The 20,667-nt window shown below is 41.7% G+C and overlaps 1 protein-coding gene across 1 annotated transcript in view; it reads left to right on the plus strand.

The window, feature by feature from the left end:
• The window catches only part of PAPPA2 (pappalysin 2), a 226,694-nt gene that overhangs the window by 59,476 nt on the left and 146,551 nt on the right, over positions 1 to 20,667 (plus strand). Inside the window, exon 3 of the mRNA XM_040984308.1 lies at positions 20,010 to 20,155. Coding sequence (XP_040840242.1) covers positions 20,010 to 20,155 — 146 coding nt within the window. The remainder of the gene's footprint in view (positions 1 to 20,009; positions 20,156 to 20,667) is intronic.

The raw sequence follows: 20,667 nt of genomic DNA on the forward strand, positions 1-20,667 counted from the left end.
ATTTCACTTTCTTCGCCTTCCTGATTTACTTTGCCCTTGCCTCTTCCGTCTCCTCCTTCATTGTGGGATTCCTCTGGATGCCCATCCTCTTCTTTCCCCCCTCACTCACTCTTGAAGCTGCTGCAACATGCTTCAGTCTCTTCTGTTCTGATTGCTTCTGTCAGTTACCAACCCTTCTCTTATTTCTGCTGCTGGCGGCCACTTTTCTGTTCTTCTTTTACTCTACGTGCCAGGAGCATTTGGAATGGATGGCCTTCTCCCTGGCTTTGGAGATGCCGACTCTGCTGGCTTTCCTCCTACCTTTCGCTGCTCCTTCTCCAGCCTCTTGGCCATTTTCTTTCCTTCACTCCATTCCTTAAAATGCACTACTCCTTGGGCTTTATACGTTGTTGTCTTGGACCAGACCAAGGCCTTGGAGACCCTCAGAAAATCTCTGTCAATAGTCACTTCAAAACAGAGCAAAACCAATATTGTCTGTTTCTAGATGTTCAGGTTTCATAATGCTGGACATATTTTGGAAAATGAACTCTCATTCCCTTTCTCTTTGCTGCTTCCCTAAGTATGTGCTGTGCTAAATGAACTTACTAGGAAGTTAGCAAGTTACAATTACAGACATTTATCTGTAATGCTTTTCTATGAATATATTAATGCTTTCTAAATCTATGTCCTCCTCAAATCTATAGAATGTGTGTCTAATTATCCAGTAAGTATGTCTGCTTTGATTGCCATCAGACTCAACCATCAGTTAAACCTGATCCTTCTCCTAGTTCCCATCTCCAGGAAAATGAGCTACTCAGTTACTCAATTTTAAAACTCAGGGACCATCTTGACCTCTTTTTCTTTTTGCTTCTCCTCACTCCATTCACTGTCAGCTTCTCTTGATTCTAAGATATCTCTTGAGTTCAACAGCAGCCTTTTCGCAGTCCTCCGATTCTAATGTCACATTGTCTTAAGAATGATCTTGCTAAGAGGTGAATCTAACCAGGCTACTTTTCTGTGTTTAAGAATTCTAAATGTCTTACCATGGTTTGCAAGAAATACCATGAACTGGTCACTGCCAATGTCTTTCACATCATTTTTCCTACTATCCTTCGATATGCAGCTCCCTGCTTTCTCAGGCCACTGGGACTTCATGCCAACGCGTTCACTACCTTTCCTGGACACACCTGTGTGTATTCTAGGTCTTGGTATGGCTGGCAGTTCTCAGAAGATATCCACAACCAGCAAATTCCTATCGGTGCTCTCCCCCTTGAGCGCTCCCATACATCCTTTGCTTTTTCCTACCAATCAAGCACCTTCTAAACATTCCTCTCTGCGAACCCCCAACATTGAATCACACACTCTTTAAGGATAATAATGCTGTCCAGGATTGATCAACATTATCCTGACTGCTGATGAAAGGGTCCGAGATTCAGCTATTGTTCTTATTAATTTCTGAATTAATTACTGTCACTCTTGCCAGTGAAGTAAAAGTGTGAAAGATTTCTAATCATCTAAATTTTTATAGAATCCACTGCTTTTCCCCATTTGAGTAAAATAAGAATGTGAGTTCAATCTGGTGCTTGTTTATTGTCAAAAATAACTGACTTCTGGAAGGTGTTGGTGTGTGTGAGGCAGTGTGTGTAATGCATAGAGAAAGATTACCAGAAAATAGGATTCGAAGAAAACCTAAAGTGTTCTAAAATGATGGACAAAGAGCTTTAGGAGAAGAGAAAACAAAGGGGAAGTGACTAAAATATCAAATGACTTCACAAATTTTTACCATTAGCTGAAACACATTGTATCCGCTCCAGTTACCCACAAGGGCCACTCCTCCTGGGAAAAGCTTCCTATTTTTAATCCAGTGTAATGCCTGTGGAATCACATTGCCCATTCCTGCTAAGGCCACAATAGTTTATCATTACACAATGTTTTTGCCAAGAACCTGCTATGTCTTTAGTCACTGTACAAAGAGTTGTTTAAGATCAAGTGAGTGGCTGTTAGATATACTTTCCTCCCCTGTTGCTGCAAGGTTTGTGTGCTGCTTGTTCAAGTTCAGCTCTTTCAGATGTAATGGGACCTTGTGATTTAGGGCAATTTTATAGCAAGGCAGTATTGGTGAACATGGGAAAAGGGAAGAATGGAGTATTCTCTGCCTTATTTTCCATTAGCATAAATTCACTGCTAATGAACATTGTGTCTATTGAATAAGCACTTGATAATATACCAGCTGGTGTATTACACTGCCTCCACACTGAGATGGCATAATACTTGAATTCTGGGAAATTTGTCAAATTAATGAAAAAACAATGGCCTAAATTTATGTATCTGAGGATGCTTCAAAAATGTTTGTGAAAGTTAAATTAGGGGCTGTTAGCATGGCATAGCACTTGAAGGTACTGCCTGAGAGGCTAACATCACGTCAGGGAGCCAGTTGGAGTCCCAATTGCTCTGTTTCTGATCCGGCTTACTGGTGAGGCACCTGGAATCATGGGCCAGGTGCTCAGGTCTCTGCCAACCACATGAAAGGCCCAGCCAGAACTTGTGGCTCCTAGCTTCAGGTGGCCAAGGTTGGTTGTAGTGGTTATCTAGAGAGCAAACCAGTGGATCAAAGCTCTTTGTGTCTCTCCCTATTAGTCATTTTTCTATTGAAATATATCGATATTTTTGAAGATTAAATTACATTTATTTTGCTGAAGGAAAGATTTTTAAAATCTGTGCTTAGTTTATTCATACTATTTCCCATAAACATACAATTATTTATTTACTTCTAATGTTTATTTAAAAGGAGTTATAGCTAGGAACTGGAAGCTTCCACATGATCTTCCACATGGATAGTAGGGACCCAAACACTTGGGCCGTCTTTGAGTGCTTTTCTCAGACCACTAGCAGGGAACTGAATTGCAAGTGGAAAAGCCTGGATCTGAACCAGCATTCCTATGGGATATCGATGTGGCAGGAGATGGTGGAACCAAATTCTTCCATAAACTTCACACTTGTGTGTAATTTAAAAATACTCACATTGTTTCTGTAAAATTACCCAATATGAAAAAATATGAAAGTGTGCGAATAAAAGTCCTTTAACTAACAAATTGCTTTACCTCCTAGAAGTCTAGAAATCTGCATTGACATATGTATAACTTTAAATAAGATTATATCAAATTTACTGTTGTACTGCATGACTTTTTAACATCAATAATACGTTGCGAATAGTCACAGTTTATTACTTCTTCCATAGCAAAATTTCAGTGACTGGGTAATTTATAATGATAGGAAATCTATTCTCTCATATTACTGGGGGCTAGGAAGTCTAAGATTATGGTGCTGGAAGATGTGGTTCCCTGATGAAGTCTGATTTTCACTTCCAAGACGGTGCCTTGCTGCTTTATTCTCTGTAGAAAAGAAATGCTGTGAGCTCAAATGGTACAAGATAGAGTAAGAGAACTGAACAATGTGTGAACCCTTTGTTACAATGCCATTGATTTTATTTACAGGGGAAAAGTTCCTATGGCCTAATTAACTCCTTTTCCACAAAGATTTATTTATTTATTTGAAAGGCAGCATAGTGGGGACAAGGAAGAACAGAGAGAGAGAGAGGGGAGAGAGATTTTCCACCCACTAGTTCACTCTTCAAATGATTGTTACACTTGATCCTGGAACTCCATGTGAGTCTTCCACATGAGTCACAGTTGCCCACGTACTTGGCCCATCTTCTGCTGCCTTCCCAGGTGAGTTAGCAGGGAGTTGGACTGGAAGAGGAGCAGCTAGGATTCACTGCTGAGTTTGCAGAAAGTGGCTTAACACATTGCATCACAATCCTGACCCTGTTATCAGCTCTTAATGCTCCTGTTCAACTGCATCCTGATGCTTTCTATCATCTCAACATTCCCTTCTGCCTTAGCTACCCAGTCTTAAAACTCTGGGAACCACTATTATTATTTTTATTTTAACTATCTGAGTTTCTGCACGTAATTGAGAAAATACAGTATTTGTTTCCCCATACTGACTTATGGGGAACAACAATGGTCTCTAGTTCCATCCATGTTGCTTTAATGGTTACATGTTTTATTTTTGAATGTTTAAATAATGTTTTGTCTCACAAATACACATATTATATATATCTGTATGTATATATACTTTGTCAATTTGTTCATCAATGGGCACGTAGATTGATATTGTATCTTGATTGCTGTGAATAGCGCAACAGCAATACAGGGGAGTAAGGAACGTTCTTCAACCTACTCTTTTTCTTTCCTTTTTGACACATACTTGAAATAAACTACAGAAACAGATATCTAATAGGCAACCCCATTTAAAATCATTATAAAAAATTCAAATATCTGGTAATAAATGTGGCCAAGAAAGGAAAAGAAGTCTAGAACTTGAATGTTCAATACTTTTTATTTACATGATTGTCCTATTGATAAACTCCTTAAAAACAAGAGCCATAATGTACATATATTTTTGTTGTCAAGATTCAATACAGTGATTAATAGATAATAGAGAAACCAATTTATTTATTTATGTTTAAAGATTTGTTTTTATTGGAAAGGAAAATTTGCAGGGAGAAGGAGAGAAGAGAGAAAGAGAGACACAGAGAAAGATCTTCCATCTGCTGTTTCACTCCTTAAGTGGCCACACTGTACAGGGCAGGATCTGAGATACTTACGGTGATTACTTCAAATGCTCCTGTACATTTCAAGGCAGTATGTACAAACTGAATCAAACTAACCATGAATAATGCTTAGAAGTCTCAAAATACATGAAAGGCAGATTAGAAAGAGACCCACCTCCTCAAAAGAGTTCTTAATTTCTACCTGGATCTGAAAAAATCTAAAATTTAAAAAAATAAACTACAAAATGTAGGAAAGTAATCTTCATGTGTGTGTAAGAGTCAGTGAAATAGTTGCTCCAGTGTTTCAGCCTTTCTATATTACTTCCCAATCCTGAAGTGCTGCATTGCGTAAAAATTCAACTAATTCATACTCACCGGGATATCTGATTGTCATGCTACTTGTTTGAAAACACACTGTTATGGTCAACACAATTTTTCCCCACATCTTTTTAACCAAGAAATCACATCCATGGCAAAAGCTAAACCAAAACCTAAACCTGCCCCACCTGTTCACAAAAGGGAGGAGCCAACAGTCCTCAGTGTTTACCTGAGGTTACCTGGTTACCTGCCACGCCCTGCCATCTCACAGGACACCATCTATTCCCTGCACAGCCCCCTCAAAAAATGCAAATTTAATTTACCCTGTTCCCTGCTAACTCCTTCCAATTCATGCTGAAGAACTGTTTTTTTAAGGATACAGCTGTTATCTTTGCAGCTTCAGTGAACGTTAAACCTCCTTAAAACTTAATTCATCCATCAGTTTTGTACAGCATCTGGATTTTTCACCATACAAGGATGTTCTTTTAGCCCATGTTTAATTTCCTTCCATTGTACCTTAACTTTTACATTGTCAAGGCCAATTTCAATTATATCCTTGACTTGTGTGTTTTATCTACTAATTGCTTTTAAAACCAGAAAACCAACATGCAGCATTTTAGAACATTAGGGATGAAATTAAATGAGGTCTAACTCATTAAGAATAAAAAAATAAACCAGTTCTACAATACCTAATTTTAAGGAAAGAAAACATAATAGCACATTACACATTATATTTAACAAAAAAGAAAGAAAAACTTAAAGACCAACCTGCCTCCAGATGAATTCAATACAGGATTTTGAAACTGGCATGTGCTCATCCCAGAAGAGCCCAGTGACTTAAGATGTTTGTCAGGGGACAGTACTGTGAAATGGTGGCTAAAGCCACGCTCCATTGTCAGCATCCATATGCATGTCACTTCCAGTTCAGACTGCTCCACTTCCAGTTCAGCTCCCTGCTAATATTCCTGGGGAAAAAGCAGAAGATGGTCCAAGTCCCTCGGCCGCTACTCCCATATGGGAGACCCAGAGGACGCTCCAGGTTTCTCACTTGTCTGGCGCGGCACCGGAAATCTCATGAGACACAGGGCAAAACTCCGGGTTCCCAGCTTCGGCCTGGCTCGGCCTTGGGAGTCATGAGAGACCGGGAAGCAGTTCCAGGTTCCCGGCTTCGGCCTGGCCCGGCGCCGTCAGTCTCCTCAGAGACCCAGAGAACTCTCCATTCTCCCGGCTTCGGCCTGGCCCGGCGCCGGCAGTCTCCTCAGAGACCCAGAGAACTCTCTATGCTCCGGTCTCCGGCTTCGGCACGGCGCCGCAGTCTCCTGAGAGACCCAGAGAACGCTCCATTCTCCCGGCTTCGGCCTGGCAGGGCGCCGGCAGTCTCGTCAGAAACTCAGAGAACGCTCCGGTTTCCGGCCTGGCAGTCTCCTGAGAGACCCAGAGAAAGCTCCGGTCTCCGGGCGTCCGGCGTGGTACGGCCCCGGCAGTCTCGTCAGAGACTCAGAGAACGCTCCGGTTTCCGGCCTGGCACAGCGTCGGCAGTTTCCTCAGAGACCCAGAGAACTCTCCGTTCTGGCTTCAGCCTGGCACGGCGCCTGCAGTCTCGTCAGAGACCCAGAGAACTCTCCATGCTCTGGTCTCCGGCTTCTGCCTGGCCCGGCGCCGGCAGTCTCGTCAGAGACCCAGAGAACTCTCCATGCTCTGGTCTCCGGCTTCGGCCTGGCCCGGCGCCGGCAGTCTCCTCAGAGACCCAGAGAAAGCTCCGGTCTCCGGCCTGGCACGGCGCCGGCAGTTTCCTGAGAGACCCAGAGAACTCTCCATTCTCCCGGCTTCGGCCTGGCACGGCGCCTGCAGTCTCGTCAGAGACGCGGAAGCAGCACTAGACTCCTGGCTTCAGCGTGACACAGCCCACCAGTCACATGAGCGACCCGGAAGTAGCTCCGCACTCCTGGGGTTAGCCCGGCACAGCCTGCCAGTCACGTGAGCAACCTGGAGCAGCTCGGGACTGTGAGCTTTGGCATGACACAGCCCCAGCAGTTGTGGCCATTTGGAACGTGTACTAGCAGGTATAAGAACTCTGTGTCCTCCTCTCTATTTCAAATAAGTCAATCGTTTTCTTAATTTTTTCAGTATTTATTTTCATCGTTTGTACCTGTATGCTGCAACCGATCACACACACAGTACAAGGTAACAGACAAGTTCCCAAGGTAACAAAGTTTAAAGAGGTTATGTATTCAGTCATAACCCCCAGTGTCTGAACATTTGGGCTTCAGAGTCTAACAGCTTCTTGACATTGCAAGGTTTTCTGAAGTCTACCCATATTCCTATTTCTAAGTTTACGAAAGTTCCTCGTTTTCTTCAGAATTATTGTTTTGTCTTTATGACAAGTTTTGTTCTGCCATATTTACATTTTTGTTAGAGATGTTTGTAATAGTTTGCCCCTTCCCTAAAGGCTTTGTATTTGTTGCCTGGTGTTGCCCTGACAAACTACCACCAACAGGATAGTTTACATAACAACAGTGCAACACTTAAGGAGGCTGGAGGTGTACCACCCAGTGTCCCAGGGTTAGTTCTCTGGGAGCTCTGAGGGTGGTTCAGGCCTCCACCAGCTTCTGGAACTCAGCGGGTCATCTTTGGTGTTCCTTAGCAAACAAGCATCACCCTGGACTCTTCCTTAGCCTTTACCATGTGTTCTTCTTGCTTCCTGTTTGTTTCACCAATTTTCTCTCTGTATAAGCACACTTGCCGTACTGGGGTTAGGACTCATGCTACAGATGTCATCATATCCAAAATGACCTCTCCAGTAGATCTCTTTCTAGATAAGGTTATATAATGACGTACTGAGGCTCAGTATGAGGGGAACTCGAGTCAGCCCGTAGGAGCCAGTCTTCAAATGATAATCTGACATCTCTCCGCCATTTCAAGGATGCTCAGGGTCACTGCTGTATCACCTGTGCCAACAACAGAACCTGACACAGAAATTCAACAGACACTGAATGAATGAGTAAATAAATGAGGCTGTCAAGTGAAGATAAAGAAGAAAAAAACGGAATGCTACGGAGTTAGCTAAGCTAAAGCAGTAGCTGGGTCAGGCGTTCTTGCATAGAGTTCAGTGGGAATTAAAAATGTCTCCTTGGCGAAATTACAAAATACTATATATTCCATGGGCCTCAAAGTCACTCAAAAGGTTGCAAGTCAAAAATGTCAAAAGCCAGCAACTACTCTAAGCACTTTGAAATACCGATTTCTGGCTTAAGGGAAAAAATAGTAAAAGATAAAGTACCGGAACTACAGTACTAAATGATTCCAGGTTAATTAGAGATCAAAGGTCACCTAACAAAGGACTCAGAGCCAGATCTACCACGTCCTTGGTGACCCTCTGGCCATCTCCTGCCTGAAGCCAGGAGTCAGGAGATTCTTCGGAGTCTCCCATGTGGGTACAGGGTCCCAAGGCTTGGGACCATGCTCTACTGCTTCCTGGGTGGAAGAGGGAAAGTGGGGCAGCTAGGACATGTACTGGGGCACATTTGGGACTCCAGGGCATGTAAGCAAGACAAGGATTTAGCCATTGAGCCATCGCACTGTGCCCAAAACCAATTTATAATTGAACAAATAATGCATGCTTTTGAGTAGGAGGCACAAGTCTGTAGTTCCTTTAGAACTTACAAACTGTGTAGTTTTGGGTAAAACATTTCATCTGTATACAAACAAATTTACTGTATTTGTTTGAAAGAGTAACAGAGATAAGAGAAAACACCCTTCCTTTTACTGGTTCACTTCCCATATGGCCACAATAGCTAGGGCAGCAAAGTATTTGAGACATCACCGACTGACTTCCTGGCACGTTAGCAAGTAGTTAGATTGGAAGCAGGGCAGCTGTGGTTGGAAACCAGTTCTATTAGCGGATGCTGGTACCCCAAGCAGTGGCTTCACCAGCTGCAGCACAATGCTACCTACACCTTGGTCTCTAATCTGCTAAATAAAATAGCTGTGCTAACTTCATGAGTTGTGGCTGGGCCAGGCTGAAACCTTGATCCTGGAACTCCATGTGAGTCTTCCACATGAGTCACACCTTGGTCTCTAATCTGCTAAATAAAATAGCTGTGCTAACTTCATGAGACTGGTGTATAAATAATAAAACGGTGATGAAGTATCTGGTTAGAATGGTGCTAAATTAAGTTTGATAACTTTTATACATCAGAGGAAATAAATGATCCACTTTACTGATTATCTGTGCTGTTAGCAAAGCAAACTTCTAAGAGTTCAGGTTTTCTTACTTTGTCTTCTCTAACACTATCTGTCTTCCTATATCACCTTTTGCATCTTTTTCATGTTAAAACTGCTTTCACATTTTATCACTTTTGCCTTTTGCATTTTTGTGTATTCCTCCTTTCCAAGGTCTACATAATGTTTCCATGGTCTGTTAATGCTTTAGTTCAACATCAAGTCTTCTATACCATAAAGTTCCTTTTGAAGTATCTCTTTTCTACTCTGTTTTGGGCCATCTAGGATTAACGTGATTTTTAACCCTTCTGTCTTTCCAATTACATGGACCATGTTTTCCTTTGACATCCCAGGCCATAGAGCTCTTTCTCCTTTTGGGGATCGTGTTGACTAGAGCTTGACTCGTTGCTGCATTGATTGTTGCATGTAATAAAACACCTGACTTCTTTCATTGAGGGAGCTCATTCACTATGAAACCAGCGAGGTCTTATTCATGAGGGTAGAAATCAAGCTATCATATGTCTTTTTCATTTCCTGAAGTTGGTGAGAATCAAGAAAGGCGTTTGTGAGCAGTCCTGCTGCTGATATTTGCAGAATCCCAATGCTGGCACAGCCCTTCAACTTGGAAGTCCTCACACATCACAATATCCATGCTCAGTCTCAGCTTTGGAACCTGCTTGGTGAAGGATAAACACTGTTCTTTAGAGAGCCCAGTCATAGCTTTTGCTGAGAAAGGTTCCATCTGTATTTTATTTTCATTAAAATATTCCCATCCTCAGTATACTCCCTGCCTTTCTAAACTGAGCCATCGCCTCCCTTTTATTGAGTTAGCTTCCTAAGCAAGGGATGCCTTTGTCTACTATTACCTCCCCACCAAATCTTTCAGTTTTTACACCAAGTCTTTGGTTTCCTATATTTTTTTGAAGTTTGTAGGTGGCCTTGCAGACATCTAAAGCTGCAAGTATTGCCATTCATAACATAACTTGGTTAATATTTTCTTTTTTTTTTAAAGATTTATTATTTTTTATTGGAAAGGCGGATATACAGAGAGGAGAGACAGAGAGGAAGATCTTCCGTCCGATGATTCACTCCCCAAGTGAGCCGCAACGGTCGATGCTATGCCGATCCGAAGCCAGGAGCCTCTTCTGGGTCTCCCACGCAGGTGCAGGGTCCCAAAGCTTTTGGGCCGTCCTCGACTGCTTTCCCGGGCCACAGGCAGGGAGCTGGAAGGGAAGTGGGGCTGCCGGGATAGAACCGGCGCCCATATGGGATCCCGGGCGTGCAAGGCGAGGGAGGACCTTAACCACTGCACCACCGCGCCGGGCCCATCTTGTTTAGTATTGATGGATCACATTACGTGTTGCTGTTTCTCCTCCCTATAACTTTGTGAGCTGTTTTCATGATTTCCATGTTATCGATGAGGAGACTAAGGTGTTAGGATGATAGAATCCTTGCCAAGGCCACTCGACCCATAAATGAAAGAGATGGGATTGAGACCAAAAAGTTGTCGCTTGAGATCCTTCCAGGGCTTTGGTCATTTTCGTTGGGGATCTATTGGGGACCATTTCCACTATGTTGTTCTTGGTTGTGCCTCATATTCTCGTTCTTCTGCTGCACTTGGAGTGTGGTAATTATTTTCACTTTTCCCATTTAGACAATCTGGTTGGTATGGCTCTCTCAAAACGGTAACTAAATTACTAAAATGCTGGGATATGCTCTTGTCCTTCCTCTGAGCTCAGAGGACTGGTATCACAGGAAAGTTCTTTTAAAACAGATCCTTTCTTTAAATATCTTTTGAAGCCAAATGTTCCTTCCTCTGTGTTCTTATTTCCAAAGATATTATATTTAAATGAAAGGAGATGTATTAGTTTTCTACTTCTGTGGGAACACATTACCACAAGGTAATGACTTGAGACAACACAATTTTATTATTTTTTCATTTTGTAGATCACAAGCTTGACATGGGTCTCACCAGGCAATCCAGACTCCAAAAGGGCTGTGTATCTTTCTGAAAAGTCTACATGGGAAGCTATTTTGTTGCTGTCTTTAATTTCTAGAAATCATCCAATTTATTTGGCTTGAGACACCTTTCACCTGCTTCCATCCTCATATCTCTATCTCGGGCCACAAACAGAAATTTTTCCTTTAAAAAAGTTATCTTGATTTATTTTAAAGGATGGGAGAGAGAGAGAGAGAGAGAGAGAGAGACAGACAGACAGACAGACACGGCTTCCATTACCTAGATGATGAGAATGTTTAATCAGGTGCTCATCAAAGCCGGGACCCAGGAGCTTCATCATGGCTTCCTACCTTCCCACGGGGGTGGCAGAAGCTGAAGGATTTTGACCATATTTTCTCAGGCCATTTGCGGGGGCTTGGATAAGAAATGGAGTAGCTGGGATTTGAACCGTTACACACGTGAGATGCCAGCATTGCAGGGAGCTGTGTAGTTACCTGATACTCCACAATGCAAGCCTCAATTTCTTTTGCTCTAGGAACGCAAATAATTAGATTTAATTAGGTAGTCAGGAATAGCCAATTTTAAGATCTGGGTTTTCATTCAAATTTTCAGTCTGTTTTCCCTGTAAGGTAAAATATTTCCAAGTCTGACGAATCAGGACATGAACATTTTTGTGGACATTATTCTGTCTAACACAGATAATATTAAGATGTTAGCATTGGTGTCTTTCCAATCTAAAGTTACTTGCTTTATTTCCCTCTCAAGTTATTTTAACACTAAAACGTTTTAAGAGAAACATTCTGTTTAGCTTATAGTAGCATGTATTCCCACATGAATAGCAAAACTGAGTTAATATCTGGGGTATGACAAGTCTTGACATGTTCTCCATATTTCAATAGTGAGAGACAAACATATTCCTGCTTGGAGATGCGTAGTGGTGATGAGATCAGCCTATTGTGCCTATTGTCCCGAGGGAGAGTAGCGATCAGCGCTGTGTCTTTCCTGCCCAGAGCCAATAGCAAGTGGGTGACCACACTAAGGGAGTAGAGTGTCATTGGGAGAAGAATGGTGCAAGTTGGCATAATTCAGCAAGAGATCCAGCAGGATAAATGGGTGTGGGGAGGGTTGGTAAGTTAATAATCGAGATAAACTGCATTCCACATCCAGTTCTGCTGTGTGAATATTAACACTGCATAAACAGTCAAGTGGTATTGACTCAGTGCATAAGCTGTACATGGTTCCATTTCCTTTGTGTTTCTAGAAGCCTCCAACAGGGTGTGCCTTAAAATTTCAGCTTACTAGTTTCTGAGGTTTGTTACCTATTTGTCATTGAACAGCAACAATGATATTCTCCTTGTCATCTGATATTTAACATTTACAGACAACATTCTGTTTTAAGTGTCTCTGAGGAAAAGCTAACTAGCTGACTTAGAGATGAGGTTTTTAAGTTTTCAAGTTTACACGTGGGATTGATGTTCCTCAAATCTTCACTATGGCAGAAATTAAGATAGTGGCCCTTATTGTTAGGGCCACTATCTTATGATTATTACTGACCTTAAACCAGAATGTCTTGTGTACCTGGGATTCACAAATTGTGTCACGAAGAATGATTTTAGCTTTTTCTTCAGGAGCGTAAGGTTAGGCAGGATTCAAAATACCATCATATTTTTTCCCTTGTCCTGTTCGTGTACACAGGTACAAACATCCTTTGAGTTTAACCAAGCTCAATGCTCCTTGCCAATGCACTGTTGGAAAAAGATGGTGACCACACACATTCATCACCTGCCCCACTGTTTCAGATGCAATGAAATTCTTTGTGACTGAATTGTGTTGTACTCAAGTAGAGCTGCCTACTGCATTGGCATGTTGACTTCAAAATATCTTTTGGCAAACAAAGCAGTCATGTCCAATTGCTACAAGGAAATAAGAGTTTAATCTTAGGGAAGATGTGGTCCTAATAGGTGCATATATTTGCAGGGGGTATGTAAATGGTGATGATATTTCAAAGTTTAAGAACGGGAGAGTTCCCACTAGTGAACATGGAATCTGATACTCTAATGGGCCACAACTAAGACTTTTGGAAATCTTTGAGGATCAGCAGAGAGAATAACACCCCACAACACAGAGTCTGAACAGAGGTGTCAAAAGCAGAAAGAAAAACCAGAATGCTCAGTGAACACAAATGAAAAATAGAACTTTCAGGAGGACAAAGTAACTAATATCATAAAATGCCACGAAAGGTTCCAAGAAAAAGGTGACTTTTTCATATTGTGAAATTGAGGGATCGCTGACAGCTTTAATAAAAGGAATTTTGATAAAGTAGCGCAGTTGACAGACAAGTATATTGGGATGAAAGAGTACTTGGGGAAAAAAAGTGAATGGGCAATGAAGACAATTTTCTGTTCATAAGTTTGCTTTGGGAAGGAGTAACCGAAAATGGGGATTGTTCTGTTTGATTTGTTGAGAAAACTGCAGCATGGGTACCAATACAAAGAACATTTAAAAATAGGTGAGTAAGTAAATCGGTTTTACAATGAATGACCTCAATTTCAGTACCAAAGAAAGAGCCAATTTCATCTACTAATGCTCAAAGGAATATAAGATTGAGCTAAGGGGGATGAAAAATATTGAATATGCCAAGTAGTCCTTGGAGGGGATTAGGGCCACACACAAAGTTAGAAGTGTAGATGAGGTAAATTAATGATGTACAAGAAATAGGAAATGAAAAGAAAATCAGTCTGATTAAGAGTTCTGATGATAGTAGATGGCCAGAGGGGTACAGGTGGAGGTCATCTGAGAAAAGAATTCAAGAATAACACAGTAGTCTCATTGAGGTTTCACATAAATTTTGCTAATTCCTATTAGGAGCTTGGTGAAGGAGAAGATTATGGGTCATGGGCTGATGCCTTACATCTTTATTATACAACCAGGATGGGGGAAAATGAAAGGAAGTGGAATCTTTGGAGGTCTATTGTAATATGCTTGTGAGCAGGTGTGTAATTTTTACAGGGCCAGAGAAATATTTGGGTTTGAAGTGGCACTGGACATTTGAGAAATGCCAATTGATGCTCGGGGGACAGTGGGGCCTACAATGTCCAAAGTATGCACCGAGTGAGAGGACTAGGGGAGCATATTAAAGGTGATATTCACTAGAAAGCTCAGAGTAGTAGGGAAGGTGGGTGGTAGAGGGAATGTTTCTGTGCATTTAGGGTGCAGAGCCACAATTTTTTATGATAGTGATAAGGTATAGTTATACAGAAAGCCAGCTATCCAAGTTTGGGCAAAAGTTGCTTCTGTGAGAGCAACTAGTTGCTTTCCCATCTATAGAGCCAGCCAGGACCCTCCTCTGGAGGGGATTTGCTCTGACTTTGGCAGGTGGGATTCGGGGTGCATTCATCATGTATGTGCTGATTTTCAACATGATTTTTTTTTTTTATCAGTTCAACTTCTTTCAGACATCTTAAGAGTGTTCACTTATTCCTGGTTTATTTAGTTGAGAGGGGAAGAGAGAAACAGACAAAGGAGCGAGCTTTTCTCCTCTCACTCTGCCCTCAAATTCCTATAATATCCAGAGCTGGGCTGATCCAGAGTCAGGAGGTAGGATCCTAATATAGGTCCCCCACCTGAGTGGCAGGGACCCAAGTGCTTGTGCCATTAACACTGCCTCGCAGTGCTTGCATTAACAGGAAGCTGGAGTCAGAGCCAGAAGGATGAATTGAGCCAGGATTAATTGATATGGAATGCAAGTCTCTTAATGGATGATTTGGCTGCTGAACAGGTGCCTGGGGCTTTTCTTGAATTATGCCTGTCAATTATTATTATTTCTTCTTCTTCTTCTTCCTCCTCCTCTTCTTTTTTTATTCTTCTTCTTGTAGCAAAAATATTATGGGAAGGGTTATATAACTTAAAAATATTGCACGATGGTTTTTTTATATAGAGAGAACAAAAGGTATTTGTCCTTTTGCGATCGACTTCTTTCACTAGCATAATGCTCTCTAGTTGGTATCCTATAGTTGCAAATGGCATGATTTCACTCTTTTTGATGGCTGAGTAATAGTCCATGGATTAGATGTACCACAGTGTCTTTAACAACTCCTCTTTGGACAATGCCCATCAATTTCTTCTTCTTTTTTTAATTAATTACATTCCATTTTGTGACACAGTTTCATAGGCTCTGGGATTCCCCTATCCCCTCCCCATGCCCTTCCTCCATGGTGGATTCCTCCACCTTGCAATATTACAGTTCAAATTCAGTCAAGATTCTTTCATTGCAAGCATATACCAAGCATGGAGTCCAGCATCTTATTGTCCAAATAAATTCAATGCTTTCTTGGGGAGACCATCTCTGGTCTGAAGGTAGAGCTGGCAGAATATCATCGCGATCAATTAAAAGCCACAACAGAACATCAACAACAATTCACAACATTATGGAGTTAACTGACATGGTATTGAGTAATCAATATGTTAGAAAATGCAAGTTCTTAACCACATCCTGTGACTACTTCATTGACATTTCAATTTTAGTTTGTATACAACCGGCTTCTATACACCTTAAAATGACTATAGGGTACTATTCAGCTGTCTTGTGTCTATTTTCACTTTAGTATTTAGCAGTTTATAGTGTTGAAGCTTAATTTTTACTGAACTTGGCAAATTTTAGGATAATCTAAGCTCGCTTATAACTCTAACAAGGTATATGTCAACAGTTGAAGTGCAAAACAGTTTTAGCAGGGCTGTGTAGGGAAATCCTCAGTGCCTTAATGAGGAATAACTTATCTTTCTGTCCTACCTAGTAAGGTATATGTGAGCCCCGCTGACCGTTTCCTGTCTGGTTCTAAGCTTTCCTTGTTGTTCTCTATCTGTCTACTCTAATTTTTTTTTTTTTTTGCGGGGGGGAAGGTGGTTCTGGAGTGACCCTGATGGTTATTGCAAGAGAGGGTGGGGATTCAAAGTTGGAACTAAGTAAGGACCAGAGAAAGCTCCCCTCCCGAGTCCCAAAGGGACTTTACTGTTGTTCTGTTTCTGAGGTTCGCTCAGGGCTCCCAGCTATTGTTCCGATGACATTAGATTCTGTGAGGAAGGATATGGGCATTTTCCATCCCATGTGGGAGATCTGAGAGGAAGCGGATAACCTCAGAGTTCTTGGCCTCCGAGGGCCGTCCATTTCTCCATGGTCTCCTTGGCCGTTGGGATGTAGTCCTTGGTGCTCGTACTGATAGTCCTTGGTGAGGATCCGGGAGTCTCCAGGGTTGGGATACAAGCCTCCTCCTGTCTGTCTGCTTCACTCTGGGGTCCACCTTGCTCAGTGCATTTGACCTCCTGTTAAGAGGTTGTCAGGATCACTCTTAATTCTCCTTGTATGTCTTTATGGCTTTGCTAATGTCTAGTGCTGATTCGAGTCTGTTATCTATAAGTTACCTGTTCTGTTCTATTCTATTCTATTCTATTCTATTCTATTCTATTCTATTCTATTCTATTCTATTCTATACTATTCTATTTCTAAAGGAGTTTTTGAACTGATGGAGTAGAGCACAAGGAGTTATCCTTTTACTCTTTTACTTATAAATTAAGTATGAGTCGCTTCTTGTACACACACTTAGATTTTTCAGTGAGGCTGGGTTAACAGGCAGCAAGACAAGCCTCAACTTCAAGGACAGCTTGCTTCTTGGACAATTTTTTGAAAACGATTTATTTATTTTTATTGGAAAGGCAGATATACAGAGAGGAGGAGAGACAGAGAGCAAGATCTTCCCTCTGATAACTCACTCCCCAAGTGACCGCAGCAGTTGGAGCTGAGCCAAACTGAAGCCAGGAGCCAGGAGCTCCTGCAGGTATCCCACGTGGGTGCAGGGTCCCAAGGCTTTGGGCCATCCTCGACTGCTTTCCCAGGCCACAAGCAGGGAGCTGGATGGGAAGTGGAGTGCTGGGATTAGAACTGGTGACCATATGGGATCCCGGAGTATTCAAGGTGAGGCCGTTAACCACTATGCTATCACACCGGGCCCGGACAATTTTCATATAAATCAGGATGTGCTGTTAGTTTGGCTCATCCAAGTTCTTCAGAGAGGTGTTTGGGTATCTCCGGAGCATGAGGAACATAAGGTAGATTCTGGCAGAAATTAAACAGATTAATGCAGTGCGTCTCTTTTTAATACACATTGTAGGGTCAGTTCATCTCCATTATGAATTTTATTACATTTATATATGTCATTTTACCTCCCCTTGGAGATTAAACTTGTTTGGATGGCAAATCCATCTTAATAAATCATTTCTGAAGTACAAGTTTAAAGCTTTGAATTGCAGAACAATATCCATCCACTTCGGAGCTTGGTCCCATTAGTGGAGGAACTAAGACATTTATCTTCATCAGTTCTGATTAACTTTGAGACTCATGCATGCTTTATACCAGGGAGGATATTCTGCAGAGCAGACACACTGGCCTCTTGGTGTAGAGAATAATCATGACGCCAGACTTTGTTTTCAACAAGGTAAGGCTTTCCACAATCATTGCAATTAGCAATTACCTCCAACTGTTCCTGATGTTTTAAAATATATTCTTTCTCTTACACTTGCTGACTTCTGTGTTTCTGTGGAGGTTAAGCGTCTGAACAACCACACCGAATGTGCCACCAGCATGGCATAAATACTACCATCTGGAAGGGTAATTGATTACTGGGGAGATAATTGAGCAAGGAAGAAAAGGGAGATGCATAGAACCAGCTAATGAGGTTGGTGGCAGAGGAGGAGGCCTCTTGGAGAGCACTCAAGGGAAATTAGCAGAGCTGCTGGGTTGAGGGAGGACAGATGGATAACAGCCAAGACTGGTAAATCGCAGACAGAGAATCCAGGAACACTCAGATAGCCCAAATAAACCATGCCACGAATTGGAAGGGTTTGGAGAAAGAAAGTGGACAGAAAATGGAGAAAACTCAAATGACTGGCTTCCAAATTTCAGTTGGAACCCTAGCACAGAAACTGAGAAAGTGTTCAACTGTTCTTCAATGATACCTCAGGTTAAGTGTGGGCTCAGTGTCTAATTCTCTTTTCCCTCCTCTCTCTTCTCTCTCCTCCTGTTCTACTGTTCCCTTCGCCTCTCCTCTCTTCTCCTTTCCTCTGTTTTCTGAGTCTTCTGACATACTGATCGGTCTCCATCTTGAAGACATTTGATGTCATCATCTCCTTAAACCATCAATTAAGGGAATTATAGTTATTTGTAATGAAGGAGAAAGGGAAAGGGAATCTGGCTGTTGTCCAGGGAAGAGTACATGGCAGCCACAAAACATTAGGTCTCCAAGAAAGCTGCAGAAGGAATATCCCTCTGAACGCATCTGACGTCACCTTGTGGAGCCTGGATGATTTCTTGCAGCTGAAAACCATTTTTTCCAAGATATTATAAGTCAATAAAAAAATAACATTTTACAAGAACTTTTCCCCTCTCAAGGATCTTTGGTTTTAAAGCAAGATTTTTTTTTTTTTTTTTAGTCTTTATCCCCCTGTTTGGTTCTATTCCAAAGAACACAAAAACAATCTTCTTTGGAATCTCTCCTTCTTGCGGGGGGCTCCTCGCCAGCACATCCTACTTGTAGATCAAACAGAAGGCATCGACAGCTTGGTTGGGAAGCAGAGCAAACACAAGAAGGGTCACGCTGTCCTAACATGAGTGTCTAAGGAGATTGAAGCATCTTAGCTTGTCTACTAGGAATAGTAACAGTGAAGCATGATCTGTTGGAAGCTGGAATAGAAATGCTCTCCTCTCCGGAATGGCAGACTGTGGTCTCCGTGGGAAGCCTCTGGGGAGTCATGGGTCACAGAGCTCCAGCCCCGTCTCTTGGTGTGAAAATCACTCTTCAGTGAGGATGGGAAGGCTCTGTTTGTTCAGGGTAGAGTGGGACATTTCACGGATGCCAAAGAGCTGAAGGTCTTTGACAGTGTAAAAGCTTATAAAGAGACCCAAATGCTTGTTTCCTGTTTTATGGGCCATGTGGCATGTGTTTTAATAGACGCTTAATTCTTGCCATGAGTGCAAACATAATAATGCCTAGTGCTTTGAAGGTCGACAATAAACCTACATGGTTAAGCACAGAAGATAGCAATACCTTTACCTATGAAGAGGCAGAAATGAGAAATATTTATGCAATGACCATTCTTTATAGTAGCTTTGTGATGTCTGCCCCTACCTATAAGTCATCTCAGTTTCTCCTCTTCTAGCTGATGTCCCCTGGCTGCTACTTACCTCTGCCCTTTGCACACTAATGCCTGCAGTAAGTGTAGGCTGACAGATTCCACCAGGCTCTGCGTCACAGTAAGGACCATGCAGTGTCATGAAAACAACCAGACACTTTTCCCACTCTAGCCTGGGGGTAGTTCTCAAGGCAGAAGAATGAGCACTATGGCTGCATTTATCTTGAAGAAATAATCAGGGTATAGAGAATGCCAAATTGAAAAAGACATCAAAGATTGAATATTCATAGAGATACCCTATTTGTAAGTGCAGGATGTTACTACTCTTGGATGAAAGCATTTCAATATTTGCTAATATACTTTTTCTCTTTAATCTTTATAGCTTTTAAATCTTTATATATTTTCTCTTTAAAAGGATTTGTATATTTGGATAATTATTTTGAATACCAAAGTTTTATATATATAAATATATTATAATATGCATATAATATTTATATACATGTGTTGTATATATGGAGAGATGCAGAGACTCTTCCATCTCCTTGGTGACTTTACCTGGCAAGGCATGATTTGAGTTTCCTAATACTCTTTTTAAAAAAATCCTGGCAGTCTAATATGTGCCCCTGCAAAGCCAGTGATGTTTTGGAATGTCCTAAGAATCTGATGGGTTTCGTTCTGTCCTCTGGAAGTATCAGTGCTTTGGTGTGACATTTTCTCGTTGTGTGTGCTTCCCAGGGCATACATGAGTGTTAAGGAACTGAAGGAGACATTGCAGCTCAACAGCACTCACTTCCTCAACGTCTATTTTGCCACATCAGTGCGGGAAGACCTTGCCGGTGCTGCTACCTGGCCTTGGGACAAGGAAGCTGTCAGCCACCTTGGTAAGTGAAACAAAGACCAAATTTGGTAGAAAACCATAACAACAACAAGAAGGAAATCTGAAGGGGATTTGAGAATGTAAGTTTGATTTAAAAAAATGAGTGTAAGAGGGGAAAAAATACTGCTATTTTAATGATTAGATGCTTTGAGGTAAGGATGGCTTTTGAAAAAGACTGTCAAAATATTTCAGTGCAGAGAAGTGGAATTCGATCAAGCAGTGGCAGATATTCAGGTTGAATTTATAATTCAATTTATAATTTATAATTCCCCAAGGGGGGAAGCCGTCAAGAAGATGGATAGACAGATACGCTTGATTTATGCCACTCTGTCAGAAAGCTGGTGGACTCTCACGGTGGGTGGAGCTTGCATTTCCCACCCAAACTTCTTAACACTTGGTATAGCTACTGAGTATTTGTGAAAACTCATCCCTTTTACAATATCTTACTGCTATAAGCAGATCTTACTGGCAAACCAACAAGGGTTAATGAGTTAGTTTCATAAACATAATGACAGA

This window comes from Ochotona curzoniae, unplaced genomic scaffold, assembly GCF_017591425.1.
Source record: "Ochotona curzoniae isolate NIBS_2020 unplaced genomic scaffold, NIBS_Ocur_1.0 contig_4105, whole genome shotgun sequence".
NCBI lineage: Eukaryota > Metazoa > Chordata > Mammalia > Lagomorpha > Ochotonidae > Ochotona > Ochotona curzoniae.